Below are 23093 nucleotides of genomic sequence, written 5' to 3' on the forward strand. Positions count from 1 at the left end.
TAATCATTTCCAGTAATAACACTATTTTTTCAAAAACGATTATCGCAGGTAATTATGATTCTCAAATATTAAAAAAATAATTTTACATTCTTAAAACTAAACTCAGCATTGTTTACACAATTTTCTATGATTTATCCTCTGACACAAAATGTAATAAAATATTGAAAGCCCTGAAATTAATTAATAGGAGAAATGATTTTTATAAATAACTGAATAGAAACAGATTATTTGCTTAACGGGAAACAAATAGAATAATATTGAGAATTCTCATTTTATCTGTTTTTTCAGTTTAATTGGACCTATCCATTTTACACAGCTGGCACAAAGATATGGTGTGTCCACGTCTTATTGGATCCAAAAATCCAACAAGGCCACATAACCGACAAGTTCGGCCCACTCGGTTCCTCCCAATGTTCTACACACAAAATCGAAACCCCAGAATCATAGCGCACACAAAGCTCTCTCCTTATAAACTCTTACCAAACCCAAAGTACACACTCACTCGCACACGGCGCCGTATTCTTCACAACAAACCCAACCCAGCCCAACCCAACCTACTCTTTCTCTCTCCGCCGTTGAACAACCCTCCCTCCGCGGCTGCACCGTGCAACCTCGGTTCGAGCGGAAGACCAGAAGACCAACTGCAGGAGGTGGTTTTGGTTGCAAATGGCGACCACCGCAAGCCCCGACGTCGCCGATGGCCCTGTGATGAGCCTAATCAACAAGCGAATCCGCGCCTTCCGCAAGAAGATGAACCGCATCGTCGCCATGGAAGAGGCCGTCTCCCAGGGGAAAACATTGAACAAGGAGCAGGAAGAGTTTCTCCGCACCAAACCCTCTATTCTCGCCCTCATCGACGAGTTCGAGAAGCTTCGGCAGCCCCTCGCCTCTGCGGTAGCCGAGGAACTCCAGGGAGCGGCGCCGAACGCGCGAAGCGCTGAAGCCCCAACCCAAACCCTAGCAGAAAGCTCTGGCTCGTTCGAGCAGCCGCCGCCGCAGCACACAGGGGATGACGTTGTCGTGGAGGACCTCCTCAACCTGCTCTACTTCGGGTCGCTCTTCGATGTCAAGAGCGACTTCGCCTCCACCATGCTCACCCGGACGCACGAGCGCGGATGCTGCTTGACCTACGACTACGTCACCGACGACGCTACCGATCTGCTTGGCGAGAAGGACTTGGATTCGATCTCCACGTTGCGTGGTCTGCTCGTTTCTCGGCCCGCCGACTCCAGCTTCTCCCACAAGAACGCGCTGCAGCGCTGCGTAGAACACGCCAAGCTGTGGCTTGCCAAGTCGGAGCAGTCCATCGGGCCTGATGCTGATGTTACTTGTATGGTTCTGTTCTATTTCTCGTGTGTTTTTGGTGTTTTTTTGTTTGTTTTGGTTGTTAACTTGTTACTATTTCTGGTCCTTTTGGTTTCGATTTTTGTAGATGCTGGATTGCGGGAGAAGTTGAATAAGATAATGTCTTCGGAGTACTTCACTACTACTCCTGAGATGAAGGCTCCGGTTGAAGTCGCCGCGGCTGCTGCTGGGGGGAATTACGTTTCTTTCCATGTTCCCGTGCATGGGTCTGTGGTTCCGGTTGAAGTGGAACAACCTGTTTATCAGCCTCAGGAGAAGGTATAATTATAATGTTGCTGGATTTTTTTTCTTTGAAGTTTTTGTTTGGATATGTGTAGCTTGCATTTGAAGTTGGTTGAGTTAATTTCATGGGTTGGACTTTCTGTGTGGTGCTTTGGAAAAAAAAGCTTAAATTTTTTGGGCTGCATTATGAGTGAGGATGTCCTAGCTGTCAATATTAATTCAGTTGGCTGGACAAAATGCTGTTTGAAACTAATAGAACTTTTGTTGAATGGCATTTTTGGTCTATGGTTGTACAGGTAAGAGGGGAGGGATATTAGAAGGATGCTTGGTAGTTGGTTTGTTGTAATTCTTCGGCTGATAAATAGGGTCAGGCAACATTGAATTATAATTTCATTGTCTTTATTAGTTTCGTAGAAAACCCCGTTAGTTCTTATGTGATGTTGCTCTTTTATTCATGAGCTTTGAAGTTATTCAAGAATGCCTATAGATGAATAAGCACACGCTTCCTTTTCCCTATAACTCGGAGAATGTAGTTGTGAAGTTAAGAATAAGCTGTTGAGTTGTGCTGGTGGTGAAGAAAGCGTAGAAGTTGGGAAATTACTCATTAGCTTCTAAATTGCGGGTGGGGGTTTGGTATATACTGTACTCTGCTTAAGCTATAAAAGGTTTCGAGACTATGATTAATTTGTTTTCTATCTTGAATCTTGAATTATGAATTTTTAGAAATGTATAATTATGTTATAGATGTATGTGTAATAATCACAATGTAGGCTTATGCAATAAATGTGTCACGAATCAGCACTTGATATGTTCGGAGACACCTTGCAGTAGTTAAAGGACGTGTAAATACACACATCTTGAAGTACATTGTTACTATGCATATATTGATTCATTTGAATTTTGTTCTACACATTAAATCTGCAATAAGTGCATAACAACCACAATGAAAGCCTTATCTATCTAGGTGAATGCCTGCAAACCTAGCAAAATTTTAGTAACATTTATAACCATTATTGTTATAAAGTATGCACATGAAGAGGCTCTGATCTGTCTCGTTCCTGTTGCTTTCAGATGGTATTTCATGCAGGTGTGTCTAAATATTTTCTGTTTGTGATTTTCTTTGATCATCTGGGAACTATCTTTTTGGAGTGGACAAAAGTTATTTTCCATTTGTTTTCGAATTAGATTATAATGAAGAGACCTTGTTCCAATAATTGTTTGAGTAATTAAATTTATATCCATGAATGTTGTGTCTTTGACTATAGGAAGTTTTGTTATAAAGTTGCCATGTCCTATTGTGGTAGTAGATTTTACATTGGCTGCCATTTTATGGTGGTGGTTTGTTGGCTTTTTGTGTGATGGCTGCTTTTTATGTAGTGGCCTTGGTGAAAAAGCAGTAGTTATGACAGGAATGGAATAATAGTAAAATATGAGGACGATAAAAGAGAGGTGAACTGGTGGAAATCTGATGAGAGAAAGAGTAGAGAATCTGGGTTGGACATTTTCATCTGAGTCCAGTTCTACATTTAAAAACCCTAAATACCTGATCGAGTTCTAGCTCCAAACTTTAAATACGCTAAAATCCCAATCCAACCCATGCCCAACCATTAAAAATAGACTCCAACTACATGATGGCCAACGACCATGTGATTACTTATGAGTACCCCTTAATGTTTGGTTCCATCCTGTGATGCCTGACAACTACAATTTCCATTTTCTTCCGTTCTCTGACACACTTACCTGTTTCTCACTCCCAATTATTTATCCTATTTTCTTTGATTCAACCTCTCTTCTTTGATCTTGTTCTTGTTTCTCACTGCCTCAACCTTGCTCTTTTCTGACTTGGCCACCTCTCGACCTCTGTTTTATCCCCTTTGATATTTATGACTATTTGACTCTACCTTTGCATTGCAGCAATACACACTTGCCATGGTTCTGTCATGATGAGCTGCTACATCATCCGCCATTGTCTACGGTGAATTTTTGGCAGTTTTCCATCAATAATTCTAGTTATATTTAATGCTTGCAATTTCGGTGTTAGCTATGCCTTGTTGTTAAACTTTGGTTCACATATTTGAGTCTTTTTGCCATGCTTGACATCTTATAACCGGGTACTTGCTCTTTTATATTGTAATCAGAAATCCTTTTTTTCGGGTATTATGCTCCATGCTTCCAGCTATTAAATGCTGTTGCATTACCTGTTTCTAAGTGGTGAGTTAGTGTTGATATGGTTAAATTTTTTGTCTTAGGGGTTACTGAAAGAATCTCAATAATGGATTGCTACTTGGCTATCTATGTACAGAATTATTTTAGAGGGCTTGGGAGGGAACCCTCCTTCCACTGAAGTGCTAACTGTGAATGACTTATAAATTATAACTTACTAGGGAATCTCTTGGAAATTGTTATACCGAAGTCCTATAAGTGGGTTTGTGTATATGCTTATTGCACTAAAAAGTTCCAAGCCACAGTTAATCTGGTTATGAGTGTGCAAATGCAGTTTTTTTTGTCTTTTCAATTTGAATGGTGATACTAGAGTATTGTGCAAAATGTAGTTGACACTATGGTAGTTGAATGGTGAATCGTATCATGTATTGGAGAACTTATGTTTTGTATCATAAATCGTTTTGTAAAATGTAATTAATAATAACAATTACATTAAAATAGAGTGCTTATATAGCAAAGGTGTCAAAATGGGTCGGACTTGATGAGCCGACTTGCTAAACCTGACATAGAAAGGTGGATTGGGTCATGTGTTTGGACCCGTCTACCCGCCAACCCGAGAGACCCGACCGCCAACTCACTACATCACGGGCCAACCCGCTCCAACACAACCAGAAATGAAAATTCAAAATAAAATCAGAAGAACGAAAAGGAGAAGTTGCATGTTGAAGTAGGAGGAACCCTAATGACTACAATGAACGAAAAGGAGAAGTTGCATGTTGAAGTAGGAGGAACCCTAATGACTACAATGATTTAACGGTGTTGGTATTGAGTGGAAGGAGAGCGGCGGTTCTAGCTCCAACGACTTCGATTAAGAACCCTAATGGAGGGTCTGAAGAACGAGAAAGAGAAGTTGTGAAGGAGAACCCTAATGGCGACTTTGATTAGGAACCCTACTGACGACGACAATATCAATGGTAATGGCCTTAACAGGTTGAACGGTGGCATGACCATGGTGAATGATGATGGACTTTTATGTGGTGGCTGTCTGCCCGGAGTAATGAAGGAGAGCAAGAAGCTTCTAGGGTTTTTAGTAATTAGAAAATAGGTATGGTGGGCCTGGCCCAGTCCACGTTTACAGTCTTTGCACACATATGTTTACTCTCTTCAACAAGATAAATGTCTAAAAAAACAAGGGGGGGGCCAGCCCGCCCATATGCGGGACAAGTTCAAGTTCTTAACCCATTTATAGATGTCAGGTTGGCTTGGCTCAACCTGATTTTGTCTGGCCAGAAACGGGATGGGTTGATCTGTTTTGACAACTCTATTATTTAGTTTGAAATTAAGTTAATATTATAATGATTGGATTGGGTTAGGTTTTATAATATATTGGTTGATAAATATTTGACCAAAAAAATAAATTTTTGGCTGTAGTGACTATTTTGGTAGTCACTTTTTTTTCCTTTTGGCTTAATTTTGAAGGGAGTTACCATTTAGTAACTGGGTTTTGAATGTTTTAAACTTAATGGGCTAAACTTTTAGGTTAAAAGCATGTCCATTTCCAGCCCACTAAAAAACCTAGAATATCCTTCTTTACTCATGAGCGCGGAAGGGCGGGTCATGGCTGCCATGTTGATGCCTTGAGAGTCGCCACCGCAAGGCACCGCCATTGCACCACGAGGCACTATGAGATCTGTCGTTGAAAGAGCAAGAATAGCATCTGTGAGAGGTGCCACAGCGAGTAACATCTCTGCATATGCTATGATTCAAGTTGTGATTCAAAGCGATTCATTTGATTCAAAAATCAAATCGTTTGATATGAACACGATACAGGAGTAAAAACAATTCTTTGAACGATTAGTATCGCAGAACTGGAGGATAGTAACGTATGATTCGTAACGTGAATTGTAGTGAAGTTTTGTAAGTTGGCTCAACTGTTTGTTCCTCTCAAATAACTAGTTATCTTATTATGTATGTGCAAAGATGTAAGCTTAAAGTTACATATTTATCTTAGATGTAAGCTTAAAGTTTGATGACAGTTGACTACACTAGACAGCCAAATGTGCTTTTTATTGGTTGACTTCCAGATGATTATTAACAAGAAATAAATAATGTTTCATCACTGGCTGAGGTTTTCGTATACTGTCCTTTTGTTGAAATTTAATAATACATTTTAAATTTTACTTGGATTAGTTTTATTGAACAGTCATTGTTATAAACAGCAAGTCTTGTTCTCTTCGTGATTGGAATTCCAATGGATGACTTAGAGCACATCTAGCACTTATTTGTTAACAAATTATTACTCTGATATTCTTAATTTTGTAAACTTTTATCTATTTAATCTGTAAGACCTGGTGTCTTTAAAATTTATTGGAGTATTGTAGAAAAGTAAGAAATTTTCTTAGGCTGTCTTTTATTATGCTGAACAGAGTAGTTCAAATGGCTGTTTTTTGTATGCATTTGTTGGTTGGGCAGTTGTGTCAAAATTATCTATATTCTAGGTTGGTGAGGGGGGTTGATTTTTAAAAGAGTAGTATTCTCTGATGTGTATTTAGCACAGCTCCTTGTTTGGAAACCTTTGTCCGTGAAGTTGTTGTACTACGAACCTGATTACTAAACCAGTTTGTTTCCTCTTGGTTTTTTGTTTAAAGGTGTTCGTCAGCATATAGGCATGCCATTCTTTGGGGTTCAATTCCAAAATTATGGTCTGGCGCAAGAATTCTTAGGAAGAATGACAGTACTCACACCTTAGTTTGACCAATTCCGAAGTTTTGGCTCCTTAACATCTTAGAAAGATTTCTTAGTTGTGTTTCTGCACCTTGTTCAATTCCAATGTATGCTTTTAGCTGTTTGGGATTTTCATTTAATCTTTGAACAATACATCTTTTATTAGTAGTACATTTTTTATTATGGTTTGAAGTTTCAGTTACTCCATTTGAATAAATAGTTTCTATTTTTACTATCATCTTCCTTCTTTTTTTGCAACATTTTTTCAATGATACAAATGTGATTGGCTGGTTTAGTATTATAATTGCATAACTCCGTTTCCTTATGAAGTTTGTATCTGTTTTTCAACTCTTATTTCGGCACGTTCTTCTCTGAAATATGACAACCCTTTATTTTACAATCTTCGTGATTGAAGCTAAAAAAGAAATTTGGATGCTGCATACTTTTGGCTTAGAAGTTCCATATGCTTTTTGTAGGATGAAGGAACTACAAATTTTCAAGTTCATGGATCCGAAGACGATCACACTGATCCTGAAGGAGAGCTTCAGAAGGTTTGTATAATTTGGGTGGATATTTGACTGAGTTTGAAGTAGATGTAACGCTGAAGATATTTTGTGACTGCAGGATGAGGTAGAAGCAGAAAATGCAAATGAAGTGGTGTCAATTCAACAGGAACAGAGCAACCCACAAGCGGATGCAGAGCAGAATGAACGAGATTTGGAGGCAAAGGAGCAGCAGTCATATCCGAGGAGGGGGGGTTATCAGAACCATAGAGGCGGTCGTGGGGGAGGTGGTCGCAGGGGTGGTGGCTATTCAAATGGGCGTGGAGGTCGAAGTGGTGGTGGCAGAGGAGGCTACCAAAACGGGCGCAATTCATACTACGACCAGCCTGGAAATTATTATCCAAGGAACTACTATAACAACAGAGGAAGAGGAGGCAGAGGTGGTGGATATTACAACAACCATGGTGCGGGTGGTCAAGTTAATCATGTGGCAGGTGACGTGGGGGTGCATTAATGATGAATTATGGGTTGTTTATAGTGCTTATTACTGTCACTATTTAGTGGTAAACCAATTTTTATTCGCCTGCCATGAAACATGTTTTGAACAATTTTGTTTTGACACTTGAAGCGCCGTCGTCTAGATTCCACCATTTTGTAGTCCAGTGGTTAGTGTGGACCTTTGTCCGAAATCTCACAGGAAGAAACTATGCGAATGTCTAATGTTCTGGTTCTGGGATCTTCTCTTCTTTAGGCAGCTAGATGTTTCCGTTGCACTTTAATTATACAGTGGGTTCTACCTCAGGGCACAAATTGCAAAAGCAGTGCTTTGTTAGGCATGTTACAACTACTGTCTGTGTTGGGTATTTTTTCCTCCTCCAACAACCATCACGTTTTCCCATGTTAAATGATACAATATTCGTTGATATGAAGATTTTAGCCGATGGTTTGGATGAGTAGATGTGTGAATCTGTGCACAGATGAAACCCATTCAATTATGTTAGTACTTATAATCTAATGTTTTTATTGTTAGTGACAACTAAAATCAAACTCATAATCTGTTATTTTAAATGAAAACTTAAACATTTCTTTTACATCCATAAGTCTATTAGAGATGTATTTCGTGTAATAATTGACTATATAAAGTGAACCTTGAAGAGGGGTATGAGACTATGCCTAGTGCAAAAAACACGGTTAATATTCTGAGCCAACTTAAAGCTTTAAGGTTCAAATTTAACAAGTTAGAAGGAAGAGTGTTTCATCCTCATACGACAATGGTGACCAATTTTATCTTCTGGCAAGTTAAAGCATGATCAAAGCACAAACCAACTTAGTGATTGGTAATCAAAAGAGTGAGGTCTAAAAGTGATTGAGAACCAAAAGAATATGAAGAACAATGACATTGAACCAAAATACTTATTTAAGCCAAAAGTGATGAATGACACATACTTAAACTAGAAGTGATTTGTATAAAGTATATTTAGGAGTGGACGTGAGTTGAACAAGTATTTATGTTGAGTTAGCAGTGGTTTGAAAAAGTATACTTTTGTTGTATTTCATAACATTTGTCTGTTTAGTACTTAGTGAATTAATTCATTGATCGAGAACTACACATAATTTGTGATTAAGTGAAACAATATAAAATTTTGTATATATCTTTATTTTTTATTTATCCTACTATAGGAGGAGGAACGTTGAAATTAAATTTAAAGAAAGTTTTCTATATAACAAATTCATCGGTTAAAGCTTAATTATTCATTTGATACACTTCATCAAATGCAACTACCATTAGTTGAATAATATATAAAACTATAGTTTAAATACCTTCTATCAAATAATATTTGTCGAATAATATTTGTGAAAGTGTTCAATAATTTTTTATTATGTTTTTCTGGTTTTCCAGGATATTGTTAAGAGGTACTTTTATCTTTGTAATTTGATGTTTAAAATTAAATTAATTAATCTTTATATGTATATTGTTAAATGTTATGATCTAAAAAACATATAATAATATAAATGGTAATAATAAAATTATTTTTTAACAGATATTTCCTTCCTTTATACATGAGTTAGTTAGTCTTTTACGTTTATCTACCATTTGTTGTAGGGGCGGATAATTTAAAGGGCAGGAGGGGCCATGGCCCCAATATTTTTGATATTTTTTTAAAATTTTATGTATATTTTTTATTTTTTTAATTATATTTATATTTTTGAAATTTTTTTAAATTATATATATTTTTATATTTTTAATTTTTTTAAAAATTATATTTAGTATATTTTAGAAATTAATAAAAATTAAATTGTGTGACTTTTTATTTCTTTTATAAAATACAACCTTTAATCTTAATAAAGTTGGTCATTTAGTTTTTTTAGTTTCAATTTGGTTTCGATTTTTAAAAAGTTGATGTAATTTGGTTATTTTTATTAAATTTTTTGAAGTGGATCAAAAGATTTTTCATCAAAATTAACACTAGGACTATGTTAATTGCACCAACAAAACAAAACATTCCTATTAACCATTTCAATTTTCAACAAATTGAGACTAAAAAAACATTAGACAATCAACTAGACATTTTTGGACAAATAAAGAAACAAAAAATAATAATTAAACAAAACATTTATTAAGATATTTTTTATTTCTTTCTTATTGTCTTTCTAATTTTTTCTAATTTTTCACAAATTGTATTTATCTCTCATTCTCATGTGTTCTTTTTTGTTTTTGAAGAAAAGAAAATTAGATACAAACTCATTATTATTTTTTTATTTCTCATTTGAAAAAAAAAGTAACTCTCTATCGTCTTACCTGACAATAAAATATTAGTTTAAGAGTTATTAACATGATTTTTTATCTTACAAACCTTTTACAAATTCATTTTTTATGAATATATAAGAAAAAAATTTGTATTCTTTGAAAAAATATATTTATACAGATGAAAAATAAAATAATAGATTAATTTTTTTAAAATAATAAAAGAGAAGCTATTCATGAAGATGAGAACAAATACATTCTACTTCTTTATATATTTTGAAACATTATACTAATGGTCTAATCTAATAATCCAATTGTTGAGTTTAAGGAATTATTTTTTGAAACATTATACTAATAATCTAATTTAATGAATAAAAAATTATATTATTTTGACCCTTCCAACATTTTTAGTCAAGATTTGTTGTTCTGGCCACCCACCCTTGTAAACATCATGCAATAGTCAATCTTAAGACTTACATTGTCATTTGAGGAATGATAATTGTGCACTCCATTATTATTTCTATAACTTCAGTGGATATTTGCACATCTATGATCATTCCTCTATGATTTGGTTAGTAGCTTTTGTTCTTTATATTACCTCAACTTCACAACAATACTTACTAATTTATAAACTCCAAGCGTTACTGTATATATTCTGTTACTGTATATGTTCACTTCACTCACTTACTTTTATTTGATACTAATAAGGATTGGCTTATGTCACAAACAAACAATATTGCCAAAAACACTTTAGTTTGAATAGTGTTATATTTATTGCTTTGTTATTTAGAACCATTACCTTAGGGTATGTTTTTTTTACATAATTAATGTAGTAAGGGGACAGAGAGTGATGATCTACGAGTATTAAAAGTGTTCGAAAAGGAATAAAAAACGACGATTTGTGAGATTATGTTGCATTTTGGATCCCGTTATTTTGAACAAATTTGAGAGAGAACTTTGACATTTTACCACTCTGCCAAGCTTTGGCATAACAAGAGAGAGGTTAATAGCATGCACAAGCTTTGTAACATTCCACCATTGTTGTTCCTTCATAGAGATAGCAGTCACTTATGTGATTATGAAGAAGTAATGGAAATAATATATTGTACTTGTATCCGATTCTAATTTGCTAGATTTTTTTTTATTTACCTGGTTCCATTTACCATTTACTCGGTTCCATTTATCATGTACCCGATTCCAATATGCTTTGTTTTTTTATCCGGATCCGTTAAGGGTGTATCCTATTCTAGCATTTTTTTTTCAATTAATAAATATCATTAATATTTTTTTTATGAAGAAAAAAATTCAAAATTAATTACAATTTATCAAATTATCATTTTATAATACATTTAACACTAAGGACAATTTCGTAATCTAACTTTTCCATAAATTAAATTTTATTTTTTATTTGACACATTAGTCAAATTGTACACAAACTTCTACAAAATTTACTCTCAAATTCACTCTACTATCACCTCTAAATTCGTTAAAAAAAATAACATAAACTTGACCCTCAAATTCACTCAAATCAATCTTCTCCCTCTTTCTCAAATCCTTCCACTCAAAAGAATATACTCTTAATATTCTCTTCATGTTTCAGATTTCATGTGCTTCCGGATTTATGTTCACCAAAACATGTTAGCAATATACTCTTCTCCATATTTTAACACGTTTTTATTATTAGCCAAAACTTATTAAATATTATAACTTTCTTTTTTTTTCGCATATTTCTCATTTTATGAGTTTTCTTATAATATAGTTTTTAGGTTTTAATAATTTTTAATCAATAATATACTGGTTTTTTAGTATTATACTATATTCCTCTCTAGAAAAATAAACACGTCATATTATTTTCAACTGATTTACTTTATTCCTTTTCGTTGTCTTTTAAAGGCATCATTTTATTTTAAGAATGATATTCTGGGATTACGAAACAGAACATATTCGATAATGGTTTTCAACCTCAGCTTCAACGTCTCTAATCAACGCGATTGAAAAATTAAATCAAAATATTTAAGTTAATTAAATTGTGGTGTTTTATTTCCAATTCGAGAATGCATAGTTTTCTCATTATAATATCGAAGATAATATTATATCAACTACACCATTTAATATATATATATATATATATATATATATATATATATATATATATATATATATATATATATATATATATATATATATATATCCCTCTAAAGTCACACAAACAATTTTCGTATATTTTAATATACAAAAAATGTTATATTTTAATCAGAATTTAAATATAGTGATATCATATTATATATGAAAAAAATTATACTGAAGCTATTAGTTATTACTTTTATTAACGAAATAACTCATACTAATGTTATAATTGAAAAATTAGAGCAGCCAAACACAATTTAAATATGCCATATATATATATATATATATATATATATATATATATATATATATGTATAATCAAAATCTAAATGGAGGCATGTGCAGCCCGATAATTAGTCACTAATAGGAGATATCTAGAATATTTGGTGGCGACTTTAACAAGAAGGTGTAGTAGTGGTTGTTCAATTTTTACTTTACTTTGAAAAAAAAAATTATTCATTGGTCTATATCAAAGGTTTAATTCATTTACAATATTCTCTTACATTCACTTTACTTAAAAACTAAGAAAATAATGTAAAAGGGGTAAATGATATTTTATTTATCAAGTAAAATTTTCCTACTTAAATGCTATAATTAAATGCTCTTTATTTTTTATTTTTTATTTTTACCCTCAAGATGATTTAATAGTGCCCAATTGAACTCGAAAAAAAAGATGAAAACTGGAATCAATATTTTATAAAACTGATGGAACTATTGACTGGAATTAGATTCTGTGATGATATAACAGCACATATAATCCACTTTTACATGCAGAAATGCCAATGCATCCTTCGTCACTTTTTTATTCACCTGAACTTTTGTTTTTAAATTGTTAATTAGTCTTATTCATAATTTAAGAATTGAGAAAAAGAATAATTTCTTCTTGTAAACAGTCTTAGATGTCGTGTGGAAACATAAACTATCTCCATTTTCTTCCAAAAAGATAACTTTAATTTCTTTTCTAAGCAAATATTCACTCATGACAGAGTTTCATCTTTAATCAGTTTTCCAATTTCTTTTGTCGGATCCTAATTTCGTATTTAGTTAATTAGAGAACTTCATTTAACGATGCATCCATAAAAAAATGATGGAGACTCCAGAAGAATATATATATATATATATATATATATATATATATAATTATTATATTAAGTAATTTAAATACTAATTTATAAATTAAAGATTATGGATATTTAAAATAATTTTTATTATGAATAAAAATTTATAATTAGTTTATAAATTAGAGTCTAATTTAATTTCTAACATTAGTTATTAAAATTTTAGTTATCAAATAATCAATGTCTAAATTAGTTTTTAATTTAATTTTGGAGATCAATTTAAAAAATAATTTCAATTATAGTATGAAGTCAAATTATAAATCCAATTATTGAAGTTGATTAAGCCTTGAAGTAAATATTTGACTTAAGTTTTAGCCAATAGAAACAAATTAAAACTTTAATCACTTTAAGATTAAATTGAATTTCTTAGTATGTGCGAATGTTGTTAGTTACTGCTTTGGCATCAAATTGTGTAAATAGGAATGGAATATAGATAGATTTCGTCTTTTTCTTACTTATCGTTCTTTTTCTCTACCGTCACACACCACTCAATCTAAAATTAGCTGCGTCCGTAATTAATTAATTAATTAATAAACTATTGACTTAATTAAATTTCAACATCTTCCGGAATCAATTTGAGTACTTTTAATTGATTTGTTATCTTTTAAGTTACAAAATATAGTTAATATCTTATCCTATCAATTTATTTATTTATTTTCACACATTAACGTAAAGTTTTGTAATTAATATGTAAAATTTATAAGTAATTTTTATTAATTTAATTAAAAACTATAGAATAAGTTTATTATGCTTTATATATGTAAACATCCATTTAACTTTGAACTCATTTAAATTCGCATCCCACTTAAATATGCATTCGAAAAGGGAAAATTCTTAAATCAATAATTTTGTGACTTTATTTTCAGAAAAAATCACGTAAAGTCATGTAACAATTATTTTTAATTAGTTCATATGTGATTTTCGATTGACCATTGTGTAAGATACGATGAAAGATGAAAAACACACAATTAGTTTGATTTAACTGATCTGATAATAAATAAGGGGAATATTTCAACCCATTCATATGAATAACATAAAATAACAAGTTCTTCTTACATATCTCTTATATCTTATAGCTTTCATATTTTCACAATCAATTTTTACAAATTTCTGAAACTCATAATATTTGATATTATAATTATATGACTTCTAATATTTTATATTGTAATATAACTCATAAAACTTTATAAGTTCACATCCTAATAAAAATTCGCATCAAATTTACAAAATTAAAATGTAGACTTAAATGAACGTTTACGAGTGATTATTCAACACAATTTTTTTATTAAAATAATTAAAATTATTTATTTTACATTAACCATAAATCTCGTATTCTTTTTAACGTGGTGAAACAAATAAGAGATAAGAAAAAACAAGCATGGTAAGAAATCAGGTAGAGCAACTAGGCATCCATTAACAGCTCTTCAATTGAAAGAATGTGATTCTGTACTTTGTGTGTGGTGCTCACTCATTTGCTTACAAAATCATAATTAATAATATTTTCTCACCACTATACTTTGTTGCTCTATATAAGGTTCAAATGTTAATGACCTAAGTTCTAACAAATAACACACACACACACACTTTACTCATTACAAAACTAATTCAAAGCTGCATTGAGCATCATGGGAGCCAACTTTTCCAGTTTTGAGTTTGTGGAAAAATCATCATACTCATCATCAACATCATCATCGTTCATCCTCACCTTCCATTCCACTGCTAAATGGAACGCACACTTTCATGCCTCCAAAGAAACTAACAAGCTCGTAAGTTTCATATAATTAAACTCAGCTACAATTATGGGTTAATTACACACGACAATTAATTAATGCTGTTTTTTAAATTGTTAAAGTTGGTCATCGACTTCACTGCTACGTGGTGTGGACCTTGCAAAACCATGGACCCAATAATAAAAGAGTTTGCTGCAAAATACACAGACGTGGAGTTCATTAAGATTGATGTCGATGAGTTGATGGTATGATGCGCATAATTTCTTTCATAATACATATATATATATATATATATATATATATATATATATATATATATATATATATATATATATATATATATATATATATATATATATACCTTCGTCTCAACGTAATTTTACTTATAGAGTTTAATTTTTGTTGAAATTTCTATATTGATTAGAAATAAGATAATTTTATAATATATAAATGAGGTGCAAATCTCATTTTACAAGACAGTTTTATGAGGTTGAGTTAAGCTTTAAACCCACTTCTAACTTGGTATCAGAGCCAAATACACGAGATGAAAAGATAATTTCATAATATATAAGTGAGGTGCAAACCTCACCTTACAAATCAATTTTGTGGAATTGAGTTAGGCTTTAAACCTATTTCTAACGATTTTTCAAAATGATCTATGAAGACATAATAATATAAAAAAAACTGCTATATGCAAATATATATGAACCATTTTGGTTAAAAGGAACATATATTTATGATATATTGATAGAAATAATATATGTATATACGAATGGAAACAGGAGGTGGCACAGGGTTTCCAGGTGCAAACAATGCCAACATTTATACTGATAAAGAAAGGGAAAGTGGTGGAAAAGGTGGTGGGAGCCAAAAAGGAGGAGTTGCAGAAGCTCATTGAGAAACGCAGGAATTGATGACTGTATGCATGCATGCATATCTATCTCCTACCGTAATAAAAAAGTATTTGGGATGACTTTGGAGTATATAAATATATATATTTTATGTATATAATATATATATATATATATATATATATAGAGAGAGAGAGAGAGAGAGAGAGAGAGAGAGAGAGAGAGATAAGGTGTTGCTTTCTGGCATGAGCATGACAATGGAGTGTGTAAATCTAGCTGTAGCATATGTTGTGTATGCATGCATGGATGCATGCTTATTTTAATTACAGTAAGTTGTATCTTAGTATATATGTTTAAATATTGGTTCTTTACGATGTTTAAGTTATATTTTGTAACGATAAACTCCTCCAAAAATACTTAAAAAAATTCAAAAAATAATGATTTTTCTAAAAAAATAAAATTAGTTTATGTATATGCATTAATTTGTAAAAGATGTTATATTAAACTTTTCAAAAGTTAAATTTATTCACAAGATAATTTTAATTAATGTAAAATTCTCTCAAAAAATCAATTTTTACAAGTAAAAATATGTTTTGTAGATTTAATTATACATTTTGGTCTCTCTAAATTTTAATTACGGCATTTGAGTTTCTTAAGCATCACAAATATTTTTAGAATGATTCCAATTATGTGAATTGAGTTCTTCAAATATTTGTATTGTAAATATTTTATCAATTAGAATTTGCTATATGACATGGACATATGACAGATTTATACATAAAAGACTTGAGAGAGACTAAAATCTCACATTTTTTACCCCTTGATGACCTAATTAATACAATTGGATAATTTGAAGGATTAAAACTATTAGAATGCCTGGAGGATAAAAAAAACAATTAAACCTATTTTATAAGAAAAATGTACATTTTAATATGTATTTATATTATAAGGTTGTGGAGTTTGATTCAAATTCAAATAAATGATTTAATTAAAATGTAAGAAACTAGTCCCATTCATCCTTTATACAGCACATAATTTTATTGAGTGTCATTGAAATTGTCACAAACTTCACCATTTTGATGAACATGAAGTTGGTTGGGTGCATAGCATGTGAAGATGCCTTATTCGATTATGGGCTATTGAGTTCACTTTATTTTGTGAAGGAAAGTGTTATTTAGACATTCCCCCTTCCTCCAATTTTATAATATTTTGTCATATGAAAATTGAATATATTTATACTTGTACTTAGCTTCTCACTGTTTCGAATATTTATTAAATTTTTTATAAAAAAATAAAACTACAATAAATAAAATATAATATTATCAAATAATTAATGTGAAAGGAAGATACCATAATTATATAAATTGTTAAATAAAAATATCAAATTATAAAAATCAAATAATTAAAAAAAAAAGTAAAAATAATTATACGTTGTCTTATAAATAATCAAAATCGAGACATATATGAAAATCGAGACAAACGTAAGCAATTAATTAATCAATGTAATAATCTTTCACCAAAATCGAAATAAATTTGAGTATGTTAAGAATCTAAATGTGAGTCTAAGTTCCACATTGACTAGATATGAGAAAGTAAGCACCATATAAGGATCAAGGCCCATAAACTCATCGTCTTAAGGTTTTGGATTGAGAGTGGTGTCTTATGTGGTTAGGCTCAAATCTCATTGGTGTTGTTTTCCCCAGTGAAACCCCTCTTTAAAACCTAACAGAGTATTATGAATATGAATTTATTACCATTTCTATATGGTTATATATAGGGATGGCAACGGGGCGGGGACGGGTTTCGCTATCTCATACCCATCCCCGCATAAAAAATTCATCCCCATCCCCACCGGATAACGGGTATAATCTCGTACCCATACCCGTACCCGTGTTCTAATTACTTCAATATTAATTCTTATAAAAGAAAAAGAATTACGGTAAAAAAAATAATATTATGAAATATTCAATATTAGGAGGATTTTCTTCGATGCCAAATACCTTAAAATAAATTATAATTGTTTATATTTTATATTAGAATACCAAATAAAATTTCATGTGAACCAAAACATTTAATAAATTTGCAAACTACAACATTGATGAACTTAGTTGATAAAATTAAAAAATATTTCAAAAAAATATAAAAGGAAAACAAATATTCAAATTAAAATATATTTTAAATGTTTGTTTACTTAAATTTTTTAAATTCTAATGAATCTCTTTTTTATACACTAATAAAAGTTATAATATATCACTTGATCAAAATGACACAAAGAACAAATAATAAACATAATAATAAAAGGAAAACAAATATTCAAATTAAAATATATTTTAAATGTTTGTTTACTTCAATTTTTTAAATTATAATAAATCTCTTTTTTATACACTAATAAAAGTTATAATACATCACTTGATCAAAATGACACAAAGAACAAATAATAAACATAATAATAAAATTTTGACATAGATTTTGTATCTTTTGAACTTCAATATATGTTAGATAGTGACAAAAAAATATTCATAGCAATTACATTAAATTTTTATATTGCAGTAAATAAAAGTTATTTATACAATTAAAGTGAAAAAAATTACAATATGATTAATAGTGAGTTATAAAATAACAAATAATTAGATAGAATATATCAAAATATTATTCTACACGATGAAAATAAACAATAAATAAAAATATTAAAAAACTAACAAATGTGTGTTTTAGAAATAATTTGAGAGACTATCGAAAGAAATCGCACAAAGGAAATCAAATGTATAATTAAGGTATGATAAAATGAAAAATACCTTAGAGAGCTAATTATTAAATTACATTTGAAGTGGTTAAAATTAAATAGAAATACCATTAGTGACCAAAAAATTTTTCATTAAATTACAAATAAATTAGTAATTAAATTGGTCACTAAATCAAGTATCGATTCGATCATTGAATCAGTCACTAATTTAGTCATTGATTCAGACAATAAATCAACTACTACCACCAATGACGAAAAATAGTGACTGATATGGGTTACTGACTAAATCAGTCACCATTTCATGTTTTTCTTGTAGTGAATTATCATATACTATTCCTAAATATCATTATATATATATATATATATATATATATATATATATATATAATTTTAACCACTTCAAACAGAATTTAAAGTGAAAAAATTACATTATGATTAATAATGAGTTATAAAATAAAAAATAATTAGATAGAATATATCGAAATGTTATTCTACATGATAAAAATAAAAACAATAAATAAAAATATTAAAAAACTAACAAATGTGTGTTTTAGAAATAATTTGAGAGATTATCGAAAAAAAATCACACAAAGGAAATCAAATGTATAACTAAGGTATGATAAGACGAAAAATATCTTAGAGAACTAAGAAAACTTTTCAAATATCAACATATATACTTAATGGTTGAAAAATAACGAAAATTATTTTAATGAAACAAAAGAGTTTTTCAAATTAAACAAAAATTAATAATAATAATAATAAGTAAAGAATTTTTTTATATTACCTTAAATTGAGAGTATAAACATTCTCATGTGAAAGGAAAATTTATAATAAATAAAAATATTAAAAAATAATATAAATATTCAAATGTGAGGCATAATATTTTTTTTTATTAACATACATCATTTTAACATAATTACATAAAGGTTATGATAAGATAAAAAATATATTGGAGATGAGAATGAGTTTCATGACAAATGAAATAATTAAAAGAAAAAAAATAGAAAAAAAAAAAATATATATATATATATATATAGGAGTTACTTGATTAATTGTGAATATTTTAATAATTTAAACGAGAATGGAGATATGGGGGGACGAATATTATGGCGGGTATATGTACATCCCCATACCCAACTGAAAAAGTCGGGGATTCCCCATACCCATACCCAGTCAATGCGGGGATTCCCCGTCAAAACGGGGACGGGTTCGGACAATACCCACATGGACGGGTTTATTTACCATCTCTAGTTATATATGTTCTACTAAAATCAAAATATATTTCTAGGATGCTGTAACTGGTAAGTTGAACGTAATTGACACCATAATCATAAAGGAGGTGATAATACATGAGTAAATTGGTATAACCATTTTTTAAACCTTACTTTATATATCTTATCTTTATATAAATTCCTGTGCCTTGTTCACTCATATTTAAAAGTTAAACAATTTAGTTAGTAATATTACATATGCGTAAATCATTTTTTTTAATTATTCTTAAAATTATTGGAGTTATTGATTTTACTCTTTTTACTTAATTATGTGTAGTGTTTAATTTGTTATATTAGAGCATTTGTTGTTTACTAATTACAAAATTATAAAATAGCGCAGGTATTTTAATAAGAAATAGTTAATACAATAAAAAATTTGAAAGGGATGTTCTAAGATGGGCAAACAAATTTCAACAAAGTTAGTTATATATGCCTATAAAAATAAAAAAATAGTGTCGTGTATAGGTAATCATATATAGATGTTAATTTAATTATTTTAATTTATTTTGTTTTCTCAAAAATTAATTATAATTTAAAATATTTTATCAAATAAAATAAGATCATACAAATAAATTAAAATATTCATGTGTTATTCCCTTTGCATAAATTTCATTTTTCATATTTTTTTGCCCTACATATATTTAGTAAAATAAGCCCTTATCAAGTAAATTTTCTTTAATTAAAATAAATTAACTTTATTTGTAATTATTTATCAACAAACAACTCCATGTTCATGGATTTGAAGCATAGTTTTTATGTTTCATTTTTAAAAATTATTATTTAGTTGAGAAAAAAGTAAATTTCCAAAGTCAATCATATTAATGATCGTGGTAATTGGATGAACAACTTTCTTCAAAACCGAGTTAGAATAGCACACTCATATAAAAAGATCATATCACTATCTATAATAATAATAATAATAATAATAATAATAATAATAATAATAATAATAATAATAATAATTTAAGATATACAGAGTATAAGGACCATTAAAAAAAAAATTATCTTTTTTTTTTCTGCCCTAAAGTTAGTGGACTGCCCTTGTAAGTGGGTCTAAGGCCGACCCAACAGATAAGGTCACTAGGTCTGCACTAAACCTAACATTTCCCTCATTTCAGAAACTGTTCCTGATCCTAAGAGCCGCAGCCGCACTTCTGCTAGGGTTTTTTGCCTCCTCACCGATTCAAGTTCGTTCAAGCCGTTCCTACTCCACATAAGTGTCCTTGTCCAGATTTTATGGCTTCCATTGATCTCCCTCCACTTTTTCCACTATTAAAGTTTAGTAATAATGCGCCCTTGTTCCTTTACCTTTTGTTTTTCAGCTCGTTAGTTCACTCTTAGAGCTGCAGTACTCGTTGTCGTGCCGTCAAGACTTTTGTTGACCCTGTTTCCAGGTAGGGAAGCTAAAACCTTACTCATATGTCACGTTTTCTTCGTAGTGTGGCTGTCATTTCGGGTTGTATGGTTGGTGTGATGTTATATTGGTATTGGATGCATAAATCTGCTGTATGGATATAGTATTGAGCTGGTACGAGGGACTGTTGCAGAAAAACAGTGGCGAGACCTGCTAATCTCGCCCAAGCGAGCCAGTCTCGCCTAGGCGAGACTGGCTCGCTTGGGCGAGATTAGCGGGGACTCGTCCAAACCCTGATTTCGCGAGAGTTCGCCCAGGCGAGCCGCTCAGTATTTTTGAGCGAGCGAGTATCTCGCCCAGGCGAGAGGGGTCTCGCCTAAGCGAGATCCCGCGTGGTTTTCCTGATGCCCTTTTGAGCCCTCGCCTAGGCGAAGGGGACTCGCCTGAGCAAGCATGGCTCGCCTGAGCGAGATCCTTCGGCCTGAGCGAGGTGTTGGACGAGGCAGGGCGCTGTGTGATTGTTTTCTTGACTTGGTTGGTGAATGTATGGTTCGAGTTTAAGTATTATGATGAGAGTATGAGATAAATAAGCATGCATGTGTGAGGTAAATCATGAATTGCGAACAATGGGTTGGCACGATTTTAACATGAGAATTGTATGGGATGATTCATGAAATTGGAATAATGGGTTGGTATGAATTCAACATGAGACATGAAAGGGTTGTTATTGATGTGGCACGTTAACGATATGAGATGGAGTTCCATCTTCTGGATTCGAGAATAAAGAGTTGGTATGGCTTGGTTGAGGATACGAAAGTGATGAATCATGAGAAAGTGTGTGTATATAATTGTGTGTATGCATGATGAATCTGTTTGCTGATTTACGAATGTTGGTCTGTGTTAGCGTGTGATTCCTTGGGGGTCTCTAGGTGAGACCTCCGGGGTTGCGCTTCAGTGGTCGGGACGTAATCCCATGGCCCCTGGTAGTGGGTGTCCATGGTGGTGCCCCATCTGTATAACTAGGTAAGGATTCAATGTAAGGTCGCATCCTGACACTCTAAGGGGTCAGTTAGTCTCACTTAGAGCGGACTGACTCCTGTGGTGAGAGTAGCAAGAGACCCGAAATTCATTAAGGGCTAACCTTGTGGTGAGGGAATATTGATTCATTATAACACTTGTAACACATAGCTCGGGGGTGAGCAGAGGTATCCACCACAAGTGCAAGTGTCCGCTAAATCCAACCAAGTTATACGTATCCGGATGAGTCGAGTCGAGTCGTAGTGTATTGTTTGGAAGGTCGTAACATGCTGGTGTGATGTATGTATGATGGACTGTGAATATGTATCTGACTCCTTTGATGAAATGATTTTGTAGCTTACCCTACTTTCTTTGTTGTGTGATCTGCTGTGTGGTATTCTCTTTTACGATGATCATCAACTTATTGGTGTGAGCAGATGCGAGGAACACCCATAGGCAACAGGGGGTGGAGATTCCGCTGCCTAGTCCGCGTGGACCAGTTTATATTTCCGTATGAGTTTATTTAGGGTTGCGACCCATGTATCTGTTCGTCCTTAGATTTATGTACTTTGGTAAACTTTTCCTCTAGTTTCGTTTGGGCATCGTGGTGTGCCATGGATTGTATGGAGTCGAGTTTAAAACTCCCAGACCGCGCTTTTATGTTATCGTTCCGTAACATTCCTTTAATTTCACGTGCTTAATTAAATGGGGTGTTACACAGATGGTTAATACAATTTTATTTTAGAAAAAAATAAAGAAAGAATCTTAAAAAAAATTCAAAAGTGAAAATTAATTATGTGAGTTAAATATACATATAACTCAAACTCATTTAAATGAGTAAAGCATCACCAAATTCAATCACATTTGATGTACTATCCCTATTTGTCTCTTCACTATTTTAAATTAATTATAATGAAAAAAAGGTTTCAAACATGTCTAGTTAATTTAATAATTTGTATTAAAAAAAATCTCTAATTTGATGAAAAAGAAAAGAAAAATCTCAAATTCATTCCTTTTTTTTCTTTCATTTCTAAGTACTTTTACTTCTTTTTTCTCGAAATTCTTTATAGTCTTGTTCTCCCCTTTTATCAAATTTTGATGCTGTGATGAACATAGACCACTCCCGTAAAGAAGATGGCTCATGGCTAGCCGCCATTTA

General features: G+C 31.6%; 2 protein-coding genes across 2 annotated transcripts; both read left to right on the forward strand.

Moving 5' to 3' along the window:
• Window positions 1-447: 447 nt before the first annotated feature.
• LOC114173375 lies at window positions 448-7930 on the forward strand. Its single transcript, XM_028057719.1, has 4 exons — window positions 448-1330; window positions 1433-1623; window positions 6951-7025; window positions 7099-7930. The coding sequence occupies exons 1-4, from the start codon at window positions 667-669 to the stop codon at window positions 7489-7491; spliced, it is 1323 nt and encodes a 440-aa protein (XP_027913520.1). The 5' UTR covers window positions 448-666; the 3' UTR covers window positions 7492-7930.
• A 6602-nt stretch (window positions 7931-14532) lies between these two features.
• Window positions 14533-15897, forward strand: LOC114173240 (thioredoxin H2-like). The gene is made up of 3 exons (XM_028057505.1): window positions 14533-14734; window positions 14821-14943; window positions 15481-15897. The coding sequence occupies exons 1-3, from the start codon at window positions 14594-14596 to the stop codon at window positions 15610-15612; spliced, it is 396 nt and encodes a 131-aa protein (XP_027913306.1). The 5' UTR covers window positions 14533-14593; the 3' UTR covers window positions 15613-15897.
• Window positions 15898-23093: the final 7196 nt, after the last annotated feature.

The sequence above is a fragment of the Vigna unguiculata genome, chromosome 2, assembly GCF_004118075.2.
Source record: "Vigna unguiculata cultivar IT97K-499-35 chromosome 2, ASM411807v1, whole genome shotgun sequence".
NCBI classification, from domain to species: Eukaryota; Viridiplantae; Streptophyta; class Magnoliopsida; order Fabales; family Fabaceae; genus Vigna; species Vigna unguiculata.